We start from the raw sequence: 16,749 nt of genomic DNA, 5'->3' as shown, positions 1-16,749 counted from the left end.
CACACTTTTTTCTTCAATTTTTGAGTTTTAAACCAGAGTACCTGCACAATGAGATCTAGGCATAAAGAAACAAACTGATTAAATCAAAACCAATGCCCGACAACGGCACCAAAAATTTGGTGGTTGTCGACGCCAACAAAAATAATAACCATAAATATTAAACACTAAAATAGTGTATAGTGGTAAAGGGGTCGAATCCACGGAGATTGGTTCAATTTATAACTCTATGAAAAATCTCTTTGTAAACATACTTGAAAAATAACAAAAAAAAAATTGTAGGGGGTTTGGTCTTTCTAAAATACTTGAAATAAAACTAGAATTAAACTAAGATTTAAATGGGCAATTCAACAAAAATAAGCTTTGATGTAAAATCAATAAGGGAGAGATGGTTGACTTAAGGTTTCCTCACTTTGACTTTTTGATGAACATGTCATTAGAATCCAATGGTGCAATACTTGTTTTAAATCCTCAATTTGGCCATAGTAATCCAAGAAGCTTGAAATCACCTAGACTTTTCTTAGTTTTTAAAATTGCTAGAGAAGCTCATAACAATTTCCTTAGTAAAAGTCACAATTTCCATTAAGCATGTAATTAGTGAAAGTCAACTAGCATTAAGAACCAAAAAGTCACCAAATCCAAGAGGAGTCAATTGCTTTCACTACCATGTTGGAGAAAATAGTTTTATGATTGTGTGAAGCAAAAACAACACAAAAATCATTTATTGCTTGCTAATTTGAGGATCCTTTACTTAATCAAGAAATTAGCCAACTAATCACCACAAACACATTTAAACTCATGAATAAAAACATACTTGTAGTGATATTATGTCAAAACACAAACATTTCCATAAATATTTAAGAACAAGTTCATGGATTCTTCAACATTCAACAAAAGTTCAAAGGATTCAACAAAAAGTCCACCAAGATTAGTTTAGCCAAGCATAACTAAACTCAAAGAAGCAAAGTTAAAGAAGATTGTACCAAACATTTTACAATAATGAAGATGTGAAAACAAGATGTTCTTGAGGTGTTCTTGGCCTTCAAAAGTGCTCCAAACTCCAGAGAGAAAGTTTCAAAATCAGACATCCAAGATAAGGCTGAAGAGGCACACCAACCTTCCCAATATAGAGCTCTAGACAAAATCCCGAATTTGCCCTTGTCATGAATCCACGCGGACCGCGGAGAATCTTACACGGGTCACGTGACTATGATGGAGTTTTTGGGCTTCTTCAAGATTTGGGACCCTACAGCTTAACCATTGGCCCAGTTCGAGTCGAATCGGCTTCTAGCCCATTTTTCTTTAATATTTCTTCAAGATTTCGGCCTAATTTGTCTCTCCACATCACTCAAAGCTTCCGCAAACTCCTAAACATCGATCTTGCACACTCAAGAATTCTCCCGTGCCTTTCAAATTTAAATTTCAACACTTCCACGCCTTCAAGCAATTGACAAGCCCACTCCAAGAATCACCTCCATAGCCATCAAGCACGAAATCCCCATTGCCCTTAAAGCCCAATCGCCTCCCAAGAGATCCCGCTCCACTAGTCTCCTTAAAATCTGCAATTATACTCATGAAACTAGAAAGTACCCGAAAGCGGTCATAAAATAACAAAAAGGAGAATATTCATGGAAATTATCTAAATTGTGAATGAAATATGCTAAAACAAACTATAAAAAGAAGTAAATAAAACAAAGTTATCAACCACATAACATACAACCACATAATGCATATGACAAACATATAGCTTCCATGGGTTCCCCCCATGGTCTTTACTTAGAATGCTATGGGCTACCCCCAATGGTCTTTAACTGGAATACCTTGGGCTACACCCATGGTCTGATATCCAAGTGACATGGGCTCCTCCATGGTCTTCAGATAATTAATTACATAACAACTTCCAATACACACGTCAGATAATGGGTAGACATTAGTGCTTTCGACCCATTGATAAAGTGAGGAGACTCACCTCAGACTGTTGATAAATAATATTGATCGGTTACTGATTCAGAATCATGTAGTGAATAAATATGAATTACCATAATTAAAATTATTAGAAAAAAACCCAACCATGGGACCAAAATCTTTATGTCCAAACCCCTCAAATAAGGCCCAATTCTTTCTCTTAAATAGCTCAAAATCCTTATTCCAAAAACAACAATGGGCCATAAGGCCCAACATTGCAACCTAAGGTCCATAATAGAAAATTGGGCTAACCAATCCTAACAGGCCAAGGCCTAACATTAGATAAGGCCTAAAAAATATTTTGGTGGCCCAACATGCAGACTTTAACTTCTATGGTACAAAAGGAGGCCAAAACTGAAAGCCTAAATACCACAACCCACTGCTGAGTACATGGGGCGTACTCAACTTGTACGCTAATTGTACACGATAAGGGCATGTACGTTGCACGTACGAGCTTGTAAGTCCAACATACTCCTAGAATTCACCAACCTTGCCTTTTATCTCTTAATTGATTAAGGCATTAACCCCAAGACTCAGATCTGATTATCTTGGAGTGGTTTATCACGTAAAGTTGCCAAATTTACGTGCATGCAAGGCTTAATGAGGTCCTAAAGCTCAAAAGAGCTTAATACATGACTTAATACTTACATAGAGGTCAAAAACACCATAAACGTTGTACCTTTAATCTTAAAGAGTCTATTAAACGACCATATCTACAATATTGACATCTCACATGGTCTTAACTCATCAAGACCAACCAAAAAAGGGATCAAAAGGGACCATAGAAAGCCTAAGAAGATATCTAAAAAACAAATAAGTAAGGCATGGACTTTATACTTCCAAAGGCTCCCAAATATGTTGTGGATGCTGGAACAAGAAGCTCAACCACGTCTAAGGCTTGCATCACCACTCCTTTTTCTTGCTACACCAATGAAATGGCTCATTTTTGTTATTTTAAGGTCAAAATCACTTTTAATGGTCATTTAGGGTTTCAATAAACGTTTGAAAAGTCGGGTTTTAGTCACTGGCCACATACGCCCCGCGTACACTGTAGTACGCCCAGCGTACGTGGTTAACGTCTGTGTTCAAATCACCCATGTACGCTAAGCATACACATATGTATGCCCATCATATGGAAGGGTCTCCCTATAACCCCTTGTTCCTGGTATGCATTTAAAAAAATCATATTTATAAAGCAACTCGACGATTTAGTAGACGAAACTCGTCGAGTAGAGACTAAAAAGGGATGCAGGTTTTGAAGTCTACTCGATGAGTTGGAAGCCCCAACTCGGCGAGTACATCTTCCAGAATGAAACCCTAATTTTTCGGTTTTGCACCCTATTTAAGCATCTTAATCCCTACTTGTTTGCCTCATTTCCAGCCTCCAAGTCCCAAACCCTGGTCAACGAAAGCCTAGAGCATTGTATGAGTTTGTGGGTTGTTTTTAAGTAAATATTATGTTTTTTGAAGTTGTTGAAGAAGAAGTATCATGGTGATTCAGAAGGAAGCTAGTAGATCCAGAAACAACATCTTATCCTCTTCATTTTCTGGTAAGCAAGCCTCAAAGTTGCTTAATATTTTGTTAGATCTCCATGTTATCATTTTATAGGTCAAGAAACATGATCTTTGGGACATTGACATCCCATGTGGATATACTTTATGATCTAAGACCTTGAGGGGCTCACATGGGGAGTTTAGTCAGAGAGTCATGGGGAGTAGTGAGGTAGTACTCAAGACTACTAAGAGGATCCAGCAGGATCCAGACTACTCAGAATCGATGGAAAAGGTACGTCGACAAGAGGTGTTCAAACTTCGAGTTTCAGGTGGGCGACATAGTCCTCCTAAACGTGCCACCTTGGAAGGGTGTCATCCAGTTTAGGAAGCAAGGCAAACTGGGCCCCATATATGTTGGCCCGTCCTGGTTTCTGGCTCGGGTGAGACGGGTTTCTTACCATTTGGATCTACCAACATAGCTTAGCTAGATCCACAACATTTTCCATGTTTCTCAGTTACGGAAATGCTTAGTGGATAACTCAGCGCTCGTGCCGCTAGAGGATATTCAGGTTGATAACAGCCTGAATTACATTGAGAGACAAGTAGTTACTCTCAACAAGAAGACGAAGGTCCTAAGGAACAAGACGGTGGAGCTAGTAAAGGTGTCGTGGTAGCACTGCAAGGGATTAGAGTGGACCTCGGAGCCCGAGGAGGAAATGAGGGAGCACTACCCGGAGTTGTTTCCCGACGCAGTAGATTTCGAGGACGAAGTCTAAGTCAAGTTGGGGAGAATTGTAATTCCTGTTTCCTGGTACGCATTTACATAAAAAAATCATTTTTATAAATCAACTCGATGAGTTGGTAGCCCAAACTCATTGAGTAGAGACTAAAAACAAACACGAGTTTCGAGGTCTACTCGACGAGCTGGAAGCCCCAACTCAGCGGCTAGGTCTACTAGAATGAAACTCTAATTTTGGGGTTTTGCACCCTATTTAAGCATCTTAATCCCCACATGATGGCCTCATTTCCAGCCTCCAAGTCCCAAACATGAATCCATGAAACCTAGTGTTTTGTATGAGCTTGTGGGTTGTTTTTGAGTGAATGTTGTGTGTTTTGAAGCCTATTGAGGAAGGAGGAGCTTAGGGATTAAGAAGGAAGCTAGTGGATCTAGAAACAACATCTTATCCTCTTCATTTTCTGGTAAGCAAGCCTCAAACTTGCTTAATAGCTTGTTAGATCTCCTTGTTATCATTTTATGGGTCAAGAAACATGATCTTTAGGACATAGAGTCCCAAGTGGATACACTTTTAGATCTATGACCTTGAAGGGCTCACATAGGGAGGTCTGTCAAAGAGTAATTGGGAGTACTGAGGTAGTACTCAAGACTACTAAGAGGATCCAACACCGGATCAGGCTCTAGAGGATATTCAGGTTGGTAGTTATCCTCAACAAGAATACGAAGGAGCTAAGAAACAAGAGGGTGAAGCTAGTAAAGGTGGAGTGTCAGCACCGCAAGAACTCGGAGTGGACTTGGGAGCCCCTGGAGGAAATGAGGGAGCACTACCCGGAGTTGTTTCCTAACACAGAAGACTTAGAGGACGAAGTCTAAGAAAAGTGGGGGAGAATTGTAACACCTGGTTTCTGGTATGCATTGAAATTAAAATTCTTTCATTTTTATAAAGCTACTCGACGAGTTGGTAGCCCAAACTCATCGAGTAGAGACAAAAAGGGGACGTGGGTTTTGAAGTCTACTCGATGAGTTGGAAGCCCCAACTCGACAAGTAAGTCTGTCGGAAGGATACCCTAATTTTGAGGTTTTGCACCCTATTTAAGCATCTTAATCCCCACATGATGGCCTCATTTCTAGCCTGCAAGTCCCAAACTCTAATCCACGAAACCCAAATGCTTTATATGATCTTGTGGGTTGTTTTTGAGTGAATATTGTGTGTTTTAATGCTTGTTGAAGAAGGAGTAGCTTGGGGATTCAAAAGGAAGCTAGTAGATCCAAAAACAACATCTCATCCTCTTTATTTTCTAGTAAGCAAGCCTCAAACTTGCTTAATAGCTTGTTAGATCTCCTTGTTATCATTTTGTGGGTCAAGAAACATGATCTTTGGGACATGGAGTCTCAAGTGGATATACTTTCAGATCTATGACCTTAAGGGGCTCACATAGGGAGGTCCATCAGAGAGTCATTGGGAGTACTGAGGTAGTACTCAAGACTACTGAAAGGATCCAGCAGGTCTGGACCAGGCTCCAAACTACTCAAAGTCAGCAGAAAAGCTACGTGGACAAGAGGCATTCAGATTTGGAGTTTCAGGTGGGCGACATGGTCCTACTGAAGCTGTCACCTTGGAAGGGTGTCATCCGGTTCAGGAAGCGGGGCAAGTTGGCCCCTAGATAGATCGGCCCGATCAGGTTTTTGGCTCGGGTGGGCCGGGTTTCTTACCATTTAGATCTACCAGCAGAGCTCAGCTAGATCAACAACACTTTCCATGTTTCTCAGTCACATAAGTGCTTAGTGGATAACTCAGCATTTATGCCACTAGGTGATATTCAGGTTGAAAATAGTTTGAATAACATCGAGACACCGATAGCTATTCTCAACAAGAAGACGAAGGAGCTAAGGAAAAAGAGGGTGGAGCTAGTAAAGGTGCAGTGGCAGCACAAGGGCTCTGAGTAGACATGGGAGCCCAATGAGGAAATAAGGGAGCACTACCCGGAGTTGTTTCCTGACGTAGTAGACTTCAAGGATGAAGTCTAAGACAAGTGGGTGAGAATTGAAATTCCTGGTTTCAGGTACACATTTAAATAAAAATCATTTTATTTTTATAAAGCAACTCGACGAGTTGGTATGCCCAAATTTGTCGAGTAGAGGTTAAAAAGGGATGCGGGTTTTGAAGTCTACTCGGTGAGTTGGAATCCCCAACTCAGTGAGAAGGTCTTTCATAATGAAACCCTAATTTTGGGGTTTTACACCCTATTTAAGCATTTTTGTCCCCACTTGTTGGCCTCATTTCCATCCACTAAGTCCCAAACCCTAATCCATTAAACCCTAGTGCTTTGTATAAGCTTGTGGGTTGTTTTTAAGTGAATATTGTGTGTTTTGAAGCTTGTTGAAGAAGGAGGAGATTGGGGATTCAGAAGGAAGCTAGTAGATCTAGAAGCAACATCTCATCCTCTTCATTTTCTGGTAAGCAAGCCTCAAACTTGCTTAATAGCTTGTTAGATCTTCGTGTTATCATTTTATGGGTCAAGAAACATGATCTTTGGGACATGGACATCCCAAGTGGATATACTTTCAGATCTAAGACCTTGAGGGGCTCACATGGAATAAAGATGCAAACTTTAAGGCTATGGAAGCTCCATGCAAGGTATAAATTTCCATTTAGCCTTTTAAAACCCCAAAAGGCCATGCATGGAGGAAAAGGAGGAAGCTTTACATGTTCAAATGATGTCTAAGGCCTAGATATGTTTATACACCTTAGTTTGGAGTTTGGGTGACTTGTGGACCAAGATCTAAGGTTTAAGGAGTTAGGGTTTGAGCCAAACCTGTTATATGAGGGTATTAACGGGTAAAGTTAGAAACTTTACCCTTAAAAGGACGTTTTTAGTATGTATGAGAAACAAGAAGCTTAGATCTAAAGTGTTGGGGCTTAATCTGTTAAGATGGCCCAAACAGACAGAGGAACTCGTCGAGTTCGCATTGAAACTTGATGAGTTGAGGTGTTTTTTCTGGATGCTGAATATGGTAGAACTCGACGAGTCTGAGTATGACTCGGCGAGTTGACTCGCTAAATCACGATTATGAGTAACTAGGGAACTCGGCGAGTCAGGGGGGCGACTTGACGAGTGGGATCGTGATTTCAAGAATCTGGATTGTAGAACTTAGCGAGTTAATAGGTCAACTCAGAGAGTTGAGTCAACCTAGGAGGTTGACCTTGACCAAGAATATTGACTTTGACCAAGGGTAAAGTAGTCAGTTTACCCTAAGAGAGATTTTGAATATTTACTGAATGATTTTATTGATAATGATAGTCGGATAGTGGTTGGAGCAGCCGTTAGAGATTCCTCACGCGAGATTTCATCGTTAGCTTTGCGAGATGAGTTTTCTCCTAGTTTAAACGGGACGAAGGCACCAAGGCCGACCCGTATATGTTATGTGTATAGATCAGTAGCTGAGTGTGGGCGGGGCCCGTATCTTATAGTATTATTTGATTATGTGTATAGGACTAATTGATAGATTTGGTTATACTTGTTGTTTGTGTGATACTTGTATGTATCCTTAGTAGCTGAGTATGGGTGGGGTCCGTATCTCCTAGTTACCTGAGTGTGGGTGGGGATCGTATCTCGTAGCTAGCAAAATATGGGCGAGGCCTATATCTCCTAGTTAGTGGAGTGTATGTGTGTGGGAGGGGGCCGTATCTCCTAAAGTGTGGGTGGGGCCCGTATCTCCCTGCAGCATGCCTATGTGTATGGTATGTGGTAGTTTGGGGAGACTCACTAAGCTTCGTCCTTACAGTCTTCAGTTTTGGTTTCAAGTACCTCAGGTAGCAAGGGGAAGAGCTCAAGATGATTGCAGTGCACACACCATACATTCAGCCTAGGATATTTATACTCTGATATTTGGACATGTGATTTTGATACAATATTTGATATGATGTTTTGAGATATTATCGCGTATGTTTTTATGAAATGATTGGATTAGTATGGTTTTCTTTATAAATTAAAATGAAATTTTTAGACTGTAGTTTTGGGATGTTTCACTCCCATGGAAAATAAATTTAACCTAAGGGCCAAAAGGTATCACACCGATTTCCGAGTGTTACACTTATGAGTTTTATGTTTTTCATTTAACTACAAAAGCAAGAGCGTGTTGGTCAGTAAACGTACATTGATCAATATGGGTGAGCTACTAACAACATGGAAGCACTGATAGACCTTTGTGCTACCAAAGGGCAAGAAATTTAGAATAGCAAAGTTCAGTTCATGAAGGAAAACTAAATTTAAATTTGGTTTTGTCCTATACCGTATACTATGATTATATGTTGGAAATGATAGATTCACATGGATGGGAACATATACACCATAAAATCTAGGTGGAAAAGGTTTCACTCTAATTCATGAGAATGAATGTGAGGAAATACTTTCGATGATAGTTTATAAGATCTGATAAAGATCAATATGGATGTTGGTTATGTTAATTGCATTATGAAATTCGCAATAGGATTACAACATCCCTCTTTATATTTTGAATTGTGAGGAATGGAAATGAATTGTTTGAACTTTCAAGACATATATCTATAAGTTCTGAAAGGAGTGGTGTATTAGCTTAAGAAGTCTAGTTAGAGACTTATCAAAGAATCACGTAATAGAAATCTGTACTTCAGTAATTAATTCAAGAGTATTGATTTCTAGAAATCCAGTTGATTTCCGGGAACATGTCAAAGCTAGTGGGAGCATAATTGTTATGCTAGTATTGCATGTTGATAGTATTGTTCGTAGGGAACAATGTTTCCAAATTTAAAATTGCAAATTTTGGGAACATTTTCACAAAGTAAGGACCATAAAGAGGCATAATATGCATGTTCATAACATGACATGAATGATGTTTAATTCAAGTGGTTAATTGAATACTCGAAACATTATACAATGAATAAAGTCATAATTATTATGGAGATCATATAATAGAGATTATTTTTATTCAATAGTTTTCAGACCATAGTTAATTAGTTTATTATTGTGTTTCACTTTTCATATTTTACTTCCTGAATGATTTGATTATTTGAAATTCCACAGTCGCTTATAGTTTTTGAAGTAAGTAGTGAACTAAGACGATTTTGTGTATTGGATAAACCCACACTCAGAGAATTACTTCATGGATTATATCATGAGTAATTGTAAGATGATAATATCTTTTATTCTTGAAATGGATATATATGAGTTGCAATTTAAAATTCAAGTGTGCATTTGTGTTATGCAAACGCATCAGTAACGTGATGTTATAAAACGTAGTGTCATGCATGATTTAATGAGTAAAAGATACAAGTATATAAGTCAAATTGTATTTGTTCCTTTTTACCTAATAGGAAAAACTATATCTTTGGGCCCCTCGATGATTTGTTGTCGATATCTGAAGTGGTTGGCCGAAACCAGACTAAATTGATGTGTTCAATTAGTCGTCTGAATTCAGTTGTCATAAATCAAGAAATTAAGAAATTGAATATTGGACTATGAGATTGATTATGATCTATCTCTTAAGTCCATACGATATCTTGTAGAACAAATAAATATTTGATCACTTATCTTAGGACCAATGTCTGATTAAATCAAAGTTCAGTAGTGGATTTGGAAAGCACGCTTTGCTGATTGGTTATACTTGCAATTGTAGCTATAAACTTATGAGAAAATTACATGAATGGTCCCTATGGTTTAGGGTAATTTGTGTGTTTGGTCCTTAACTTATTTTTTTAACTTGGAAAGTCCCTACTGTTTTTTTTGTTACGCACTTGGTCTCTGTCTTACCTAAAACAAACTATATTTTCCTTGAATTTTTAATTTATTTTTAAATAAAACACACCCCAACCCCACCCCCACCCCCCTCACCATACCTTACTTACCACATCATTTTTCCTTATTTAAATAATAGTCTTTTAGGTAAGATAGTGACTAAACGTGTAACAAAAACAAACAGCATGGACTTTCTGAACTAAAAATTAAGTTATGGACCAAGCGCACAAATTACCACAAACCATAGGACCCATTCGTGTAATTTACTCTAAACTTATCCAAGTGGAAGACTGTTGGATTAAGGTGTTAAAGTCATAACTAAATTGGTATAAACTTGAAAGTGGAAGCAAAGTCCTTCTAGGATACCCTCATAACCATAAATAGCTAGAAATGATATTAGGATAGAGAGACGGAGAGGGGGGAGAGAGAGAGAGAGAGAGAGAGAGAGAGAGAGAGAGATAGATAGATAGATAGATAGATAGATAGATAAAGATGTTTTGTTAATATATTATGTGATTAATATATTAATTAGGAATAGATAATTGATATCTTAATTTGTTATGTGATTCATAAATTAACATGACATCAATAGTTAAATAATTGATTTGTTAATTTATATGATTAATAAACTACTAACAAATCAATTAGAATTAATTAATTATTAATCAGAATTAACTGGGATTAATTAAAGATAGAATGGGTAAATTGTAATTGTTCAATAATTGAACAAAATAAGTAATTCTAGAAACCTCCATTGCATTGACGGTTTTGGACGCTCCTCTAGGGTTTCTGGAAGCCTCTTGGTTACATAAAAGGAAAAGATTTGATTTAGGATTAAGTTTATTATTTAATCAATTCAGATTCTGTTTTGCTTGCAAGTTATCTAAACTATAAATAGTACCTCAAACTTATCAATTTTCATTCATGACCTTCCTAAGGAGCATAGGAATGAAACTTATACCTCTCTCCTCTCTCTCATCTTTATTCTAGGTTTTTAGGGTCTTAGGTGTGAGCCATCAGAAGCACGAGATTTTTGGTGCTTGCTTTCCAAGGTTTTCAAGAAGGATATTGGTGTGATTATTTGCTACAATAATCAAGAGGTATTTAAACCCTAACTCTAAATTTCGATTATTATAGAGTTTCCTTAGGTTTCTTGATGTTCATATGTCATTGCTATCAATAGCAAAAACTAGATCAAAATAGGTTGCATGTGAACTTAAGGATTAAGTTTTGCCGCCACATGTTTTAATTATAACCAGTAAAACTCATTAATTGTTTTTGAATATAAATGGGTAAAAAAATAGTTTATCGGTAGAAAATGTTTGAATTAGATAGGTTAGTTGACATTATGCACTTTTGTGTAAATAATTGGAAGTTTGAGATTTTTCATAAATTATATCAAAATATTGGGATTTTACAATATGATTTTCCATTGGAAAAATGAATAATCTTTTATTGCATTATAGATGTTGTGCAACGGTATGATAACTCAAATAAATATATTCATATATAATTAAGTTGCTATGTTAGTAATTACATAAATTAATTAGGTGTTATTAAATTTGATTAAGAGAAATAATGAGTTATCAACCCTCTAAACCATGATCTATAACCCTCTAAACCATGATCTATAATTGTCAATTAAATTCAATCTTTTGAGTGGATTATAACCCAAACAATCTTAGGCATTATACAAAGCTCAAAAAATCCTATGAAAACCATGTTGGAATTGCAAGAAAATGTTGAGAATCATCGGATAAATCAGGGTTAAAAATTCTTGTGGATTTTCAGTGTTTTTTTTGGCAATAGGAGGTATGCTTTCTGATATATGATTTGATCAGGTTGTTTGAGTAGATTTATATCATGTCTTACATGTTTTGGTTCCTCTGATTCGACCATGAAATATATGATCTTTAAGAAAACCGAAGCATTATATTGATGAAATGAAAATGTTCATTTCCAGAATTTCAAGTTTGGCTAAAAACTAATGGGCTTGCTGATAGGTGTTGATTTATGTTGGAAAAAATGAGTGACATGAAATAGTTATTTTATATGAACTAATGGCACATTTGATTACAAAAATGGGAGCTTTTAGCTCTTAAAATGGCAGAAAATGTATGTATTTTCGGGTAAAGAAGAAGGAAAACCGGATCTGAATAGTTGTTTGGCTAACATCCGTTAAATCAGTTTTTAAAAAGGAAAATAGCATATGAACCAAAAATATAAATAAGTGGTCGTTCTCGTTCAATGAAAAGTTGTTGCTATTGCTGCCAAGACTCCAAGAGATATGCGTTAGATATTTGGTAGATAAATTTATTATTATTATTATTATTTTCTGCTTTAGGAAAGGGTACTCCTAAATACACGAATAAATTCGTGTATTGTATAAAATTCTGTGAAAAAACGTCATGTACGTCCAATCCATTTTAATTGTCAATTTTTCATTAAGACCCTAGAACTTAGAATAATAATATATATAGCCCCTTTAACTTTGAAATCTTGTCATCTTATTTTTATTTATAATAATAAATTTAAAACATGTAAACTTTAAAACATTATATATATATATATATATATATATATATATATATATATATATATATATATATATATATATATATATATATATATATATATAAGATGAGTGTCGTTATTGAATTTCCGATTTGATTCCGACTGTCGTCAAATAACAAAATCATTAACACCGACCCAGGATAAAGATGGTTTTTTTGGGTCTTTGGCTAAAAGAGAACCATCTTGGTGAGGTGTAGTAATGTTATCTTAGAATTTATGGATAGAACCCCCTCATGGGGAATCCCTGGCATTGTGGACATATTTTATCCATTGATAAGTTTTAGAAAGATTCTTTTCATCTCTCGTTTAAAATCATACAAAAATTTAACATAATTGGTTTCGAATTACGGCCAAACCATGTGATTAAATGACTATCCGGTTAAATGGTCAACCGTTTGAATTATCAATTTATAATGGTTAATAATTAAATAATGAGTTATCAAAATCTTTTTTAGTAACTAATCCACTGGTTTAAATATAAAATATTTATTTATAGATATAAATTATAAAAAATATATATTAACTAAATAGTTTATTCAATTTTATCAGTTTATCCGAATAAGGTATCTTTATTTGGTTAATCAAACCGAATGAATCAAATATCCGAGTAACCCGAGCCAAATCAACCAACCATCATTTGGTTTGGTTCAGTTATTCGATTTAAGTTTTTTTTTATCATACCCTTATACTTTATAATCATGATACCAAAATTTTAAAATATCTTGTTATTTGTTTAATACAAAGAAAATGATTATTTTGTTAACGTCTATAGTATACATACTAATTCTTAGAGGTTATCATTTAAAAAAAAATTAAAAGTAACAACCATCATTAGTAATTAACATATACATCATGTGAAATTAAAAAAAAATATATATATGGAAAATGATAAAAAAAAATTAGGACTATACAAAAACATAATAAAATAAATTAAAAACCTAAACCAGTAACTTGATTATTATTTGAGTTTAATTTTATTAAAAAAAATTAAAAATTGTATTACGTTAATATCATAGAAGATTAGAAGTTATCTTTTTGACAAAACAATTTAATATATTAGTTTAAACCAATGGTTTTATCTAATTGTCCCTATTTATATACTTAATATATTAGTTTAATACATTAACTAATTTTAAAATATATCTATATAATAAAAAAATAAAGGTACGATTAAACTAAAATTATACATATAATAATAATAATAATAATAATAATAATAATAATAATAAATTCACATTTCAAAGTACTGTATTCATTTGAAAAAAATAAAGGTATAGAACCCTTAAACTACGTCGTTTTGCTAAGTTATAACTTTTTAATCTTGATTTAACTACGTCGTTTTGCAAAATATGGCAAATACTTTAGGTTATGTCATCGTCATAAAAAATTCTAAACGTAACTTTAATGTTGTATTTCAATGTGACCGTGGAGGTACATACAAAAGTACACAAATCTCCAAAAAAAAAAAACAGGGACAAAAAAAATTAATTGTCCATTTAGCCTACAGGGTAAATATTCGTCAGTAGATAATTCTTGGAAGATAAAAATGATATGTGAATTTCATAACCATGAGCCGTCATTATATTTAGAAGGTCATCCTTATCCACGACGACTAACTGAATATGAATGTCGAATAGTGGAAGATTTGTTGAAAAAAAATGTCAAACCAAAAGATATATTATCTGCACTAAAAAACCTAAATCCGAAAAATGTATCTACTCTCAAAACTATCTACAATGCAGACGAAAAACTTCGACGTAGGGAGAGAGAAGGTAAAACTCAAATGCAAGGTGTTATGGAATTTCTAGATCAAAATGGATATGTTTATTATAGTCGTGCAAATGTTTTGACAAATAAGTTAGAAGATTTATTCTTTGCTCATCCAAGATCATTAGAAATATGGCGTGCATTTCCACATGTCTTGTTAATGGATGCAACATATAAAACAAACAAGTACGGGATGCCTCTATTGGAGATTGTTGGTGTAACTCCAACAAATATGACATTTTCCATTGCATTTGTGTACATGCATGAAGAAAAACAATCCAACTATGTTTGGGCTTTAGACTGTCTAAAATCGGTAATGGAAGGATGTATGTTGCCGCGTGTTATTGTGACTGATAGAGAAATGGCTCTCATGAACGCATACACTATTATATTTCCAGATGCTAAAGGATTACTTTGCAGATGGCATATAAATAACAATATCATGAAGAAATGCAAATCATGTTGGGATGTTCTTTATACGTCATGGACGAGGTTGGTTAACTCTGAAACAAAGGAAGCATACAACAAGAATTTGGCACAAGTTGAAAAAACTACGAACAATTATCCAGGTATTTTTAAATATACACTATAATATGTTATAAATCATTACATCAACTGAAATTTTTTATGTATTTCAGATGCATTTTCTTATCTAAACAAAACATGGTTGACACCACACAAAGAAAAGTTTGTGTCTGCATGGACCAATAAGTTTCTTAACTTTGGCAATCACACAACTAATAGAGCTGAAAGTCAACATGCCAAGTTAAAAAGATATGTCGAAACATCAAGATCAGATATCGCCAAATCATTGAAGCGTATTGCTGATGTTGTTGAGTCACAATACACATGTATAAAAGCGAGTCTTGCGCATAACAAAATTTTCATTGTACATCGGTACTACGAAATACCACATCTAAAACCATTGTGTCGTTTCGTTTCAATTTATGCACTTGATATCATTTTCAAAGAATATGAGCGGTCCAAAGAATTTGGATTTGTTTATGAAAATTGTGGATGTCAAGTACGTAGAAGTTATGGGCTGCCATGTGCGCATGAACAAGCTATATTTGTTAAAAAAGGTCATTGTGTACCGCTTCATTCAGTAGATAAGTTTTGGAAGAAACTTGATTTATTAGAATGCAAATCGTTAGAAGATGATAAATTGGGTTGTGCAGTTGAGGTAAATATGTTTAATGCTCATTACGAAAAACAATCAAGACCTGTTAAGTTAAGTTTAGCAAGGAAGTTACTAAACTTAATCACGCCGTCAACAACTTCAGTTTCTGAACCTGCTACTCACAAAAATACTCGTGGGCGCCCCTCCTTAAAGAAGAAACTTTTCAAGAAAACCCATATCGATTTAAACCACGACCCACCAACTCAACATCCACCACCTCAAGATCAACCGACTCAAGCGCCACCAACTCAATATCCGTCTCGACGTAGCATTTCTACTTATACGCCTGATTATATGCGGTCTAATTTGTTTGATCTAAACCAGGAGCCGGATAGGCACAGTACGTACTCGTTCCGAGAACCTCCAATGTTCAACTCAACTTTTAATCAGGAACAATCGATGCATAGCTCGTACTTCAACCAAGAACAAGTAATGTATAATTCAGATCCACTTATGAATGAAATTCCGTATGAATTTCATCCATATGTCACAAACATACAAAACGTGAGGGGAGATGGAAATTGTGGATTTCGTGCAATAGCTGCGTGTCTCGGTTATAGTGAAGATAATTGGCGTCAAATCCGCTTAGATTTACAGAATGAGTTGTTAGCACACCCAGCTGAGTACGCACAGATTTTTGATTACGATTTAAACATCATACACCACTCATTGAATTTCAATGGATCATATTTCGCACCAACAGATCGTTGGTTGATTATGCCGGTCACTAGCTTTCTCATTGCTAACAAGTATAATGTAATAGTTATTTTTCTAAGCAAAGATAGTCCGTCAACATGTTTTCCACTATGGCTTGGTCCCCAAGACATCTCAACTCATAGAGTTGTTGTTATTGCTCTTGTTAGAGGTGATCATTATGTGAAGGTTGATTTACATGGAGGATATCCAATGCCTACTATTTTACCACTTTGGCGTCACAACAGATCATCACGGTCTGCTGGATGGGAAACTGTTTATGCTGCTCGCCTGAATTCCTACATTTCTCCATTTGCAACACACAATAATTGTAACAATTCTACAGTTATAATATCTGATAATTAGTAAAATCAAATTTATGTTTTGTTGTTTATAATTATTAAGATCTGTATAAATTAAAACAAAATTGTTATATATGTGCGATTATGATGTTTCTAATATATATATATATATATATATATATATATATATATATATATATATATATATATAGAGAGAGAGAGAGAGAGAGAGAGAGAGAGAGATGTTCAAGACTAAAACCATTAAAT

The 16,749-nt window shown here is 35.2% G+C and overlaps 1 protein-coding gene across 1 annotated transcript; it reads left to right on the top strand.

The window, feature by feature from the left end:
• The first annotated feature begins 14,086 nt into the window (after positions 1-14,086).
• LOC145002450 (PKS-NRPS hybrid synthetase cheA-like) lies at positions 14,087-16,546 on the top strand. Its single transcript, XM_078961722.1, has 2 exons — positions 14,087-14,876; positions 14,946-16,546. Exons 1-2 carry the CDS (start codon positions 14,087-14,089, stop codon positions 16,544-16,546), a joined length of 2,391 nt encoding a protein of 796 aa, XP_078817848.1.
• The last annotated feature ends 203 nt before the right edge of the window (positions 16,547-16,749 follow it).

This window comes from Lactuca saligna, chromosome 6 (genome assembly GCF_052625555.1).
Source record: "Lactuca saligna cultivar CGN05327 chromosome 6, ASM5262555v1, whole genome shotgun sequence".
Classification (NCBI taxonomy): Eukaryota; Viridiplantae; Streptophyta; class Magnoliopsida; order Asterales; family Asteraceae; genus Lactuca; species Lactuca saligna.
The sequence above is the reverse complement of the archived record's forward strand: the minus strand, read 5'-3'. Positions and strand labels throughout refer to the sequence as shown.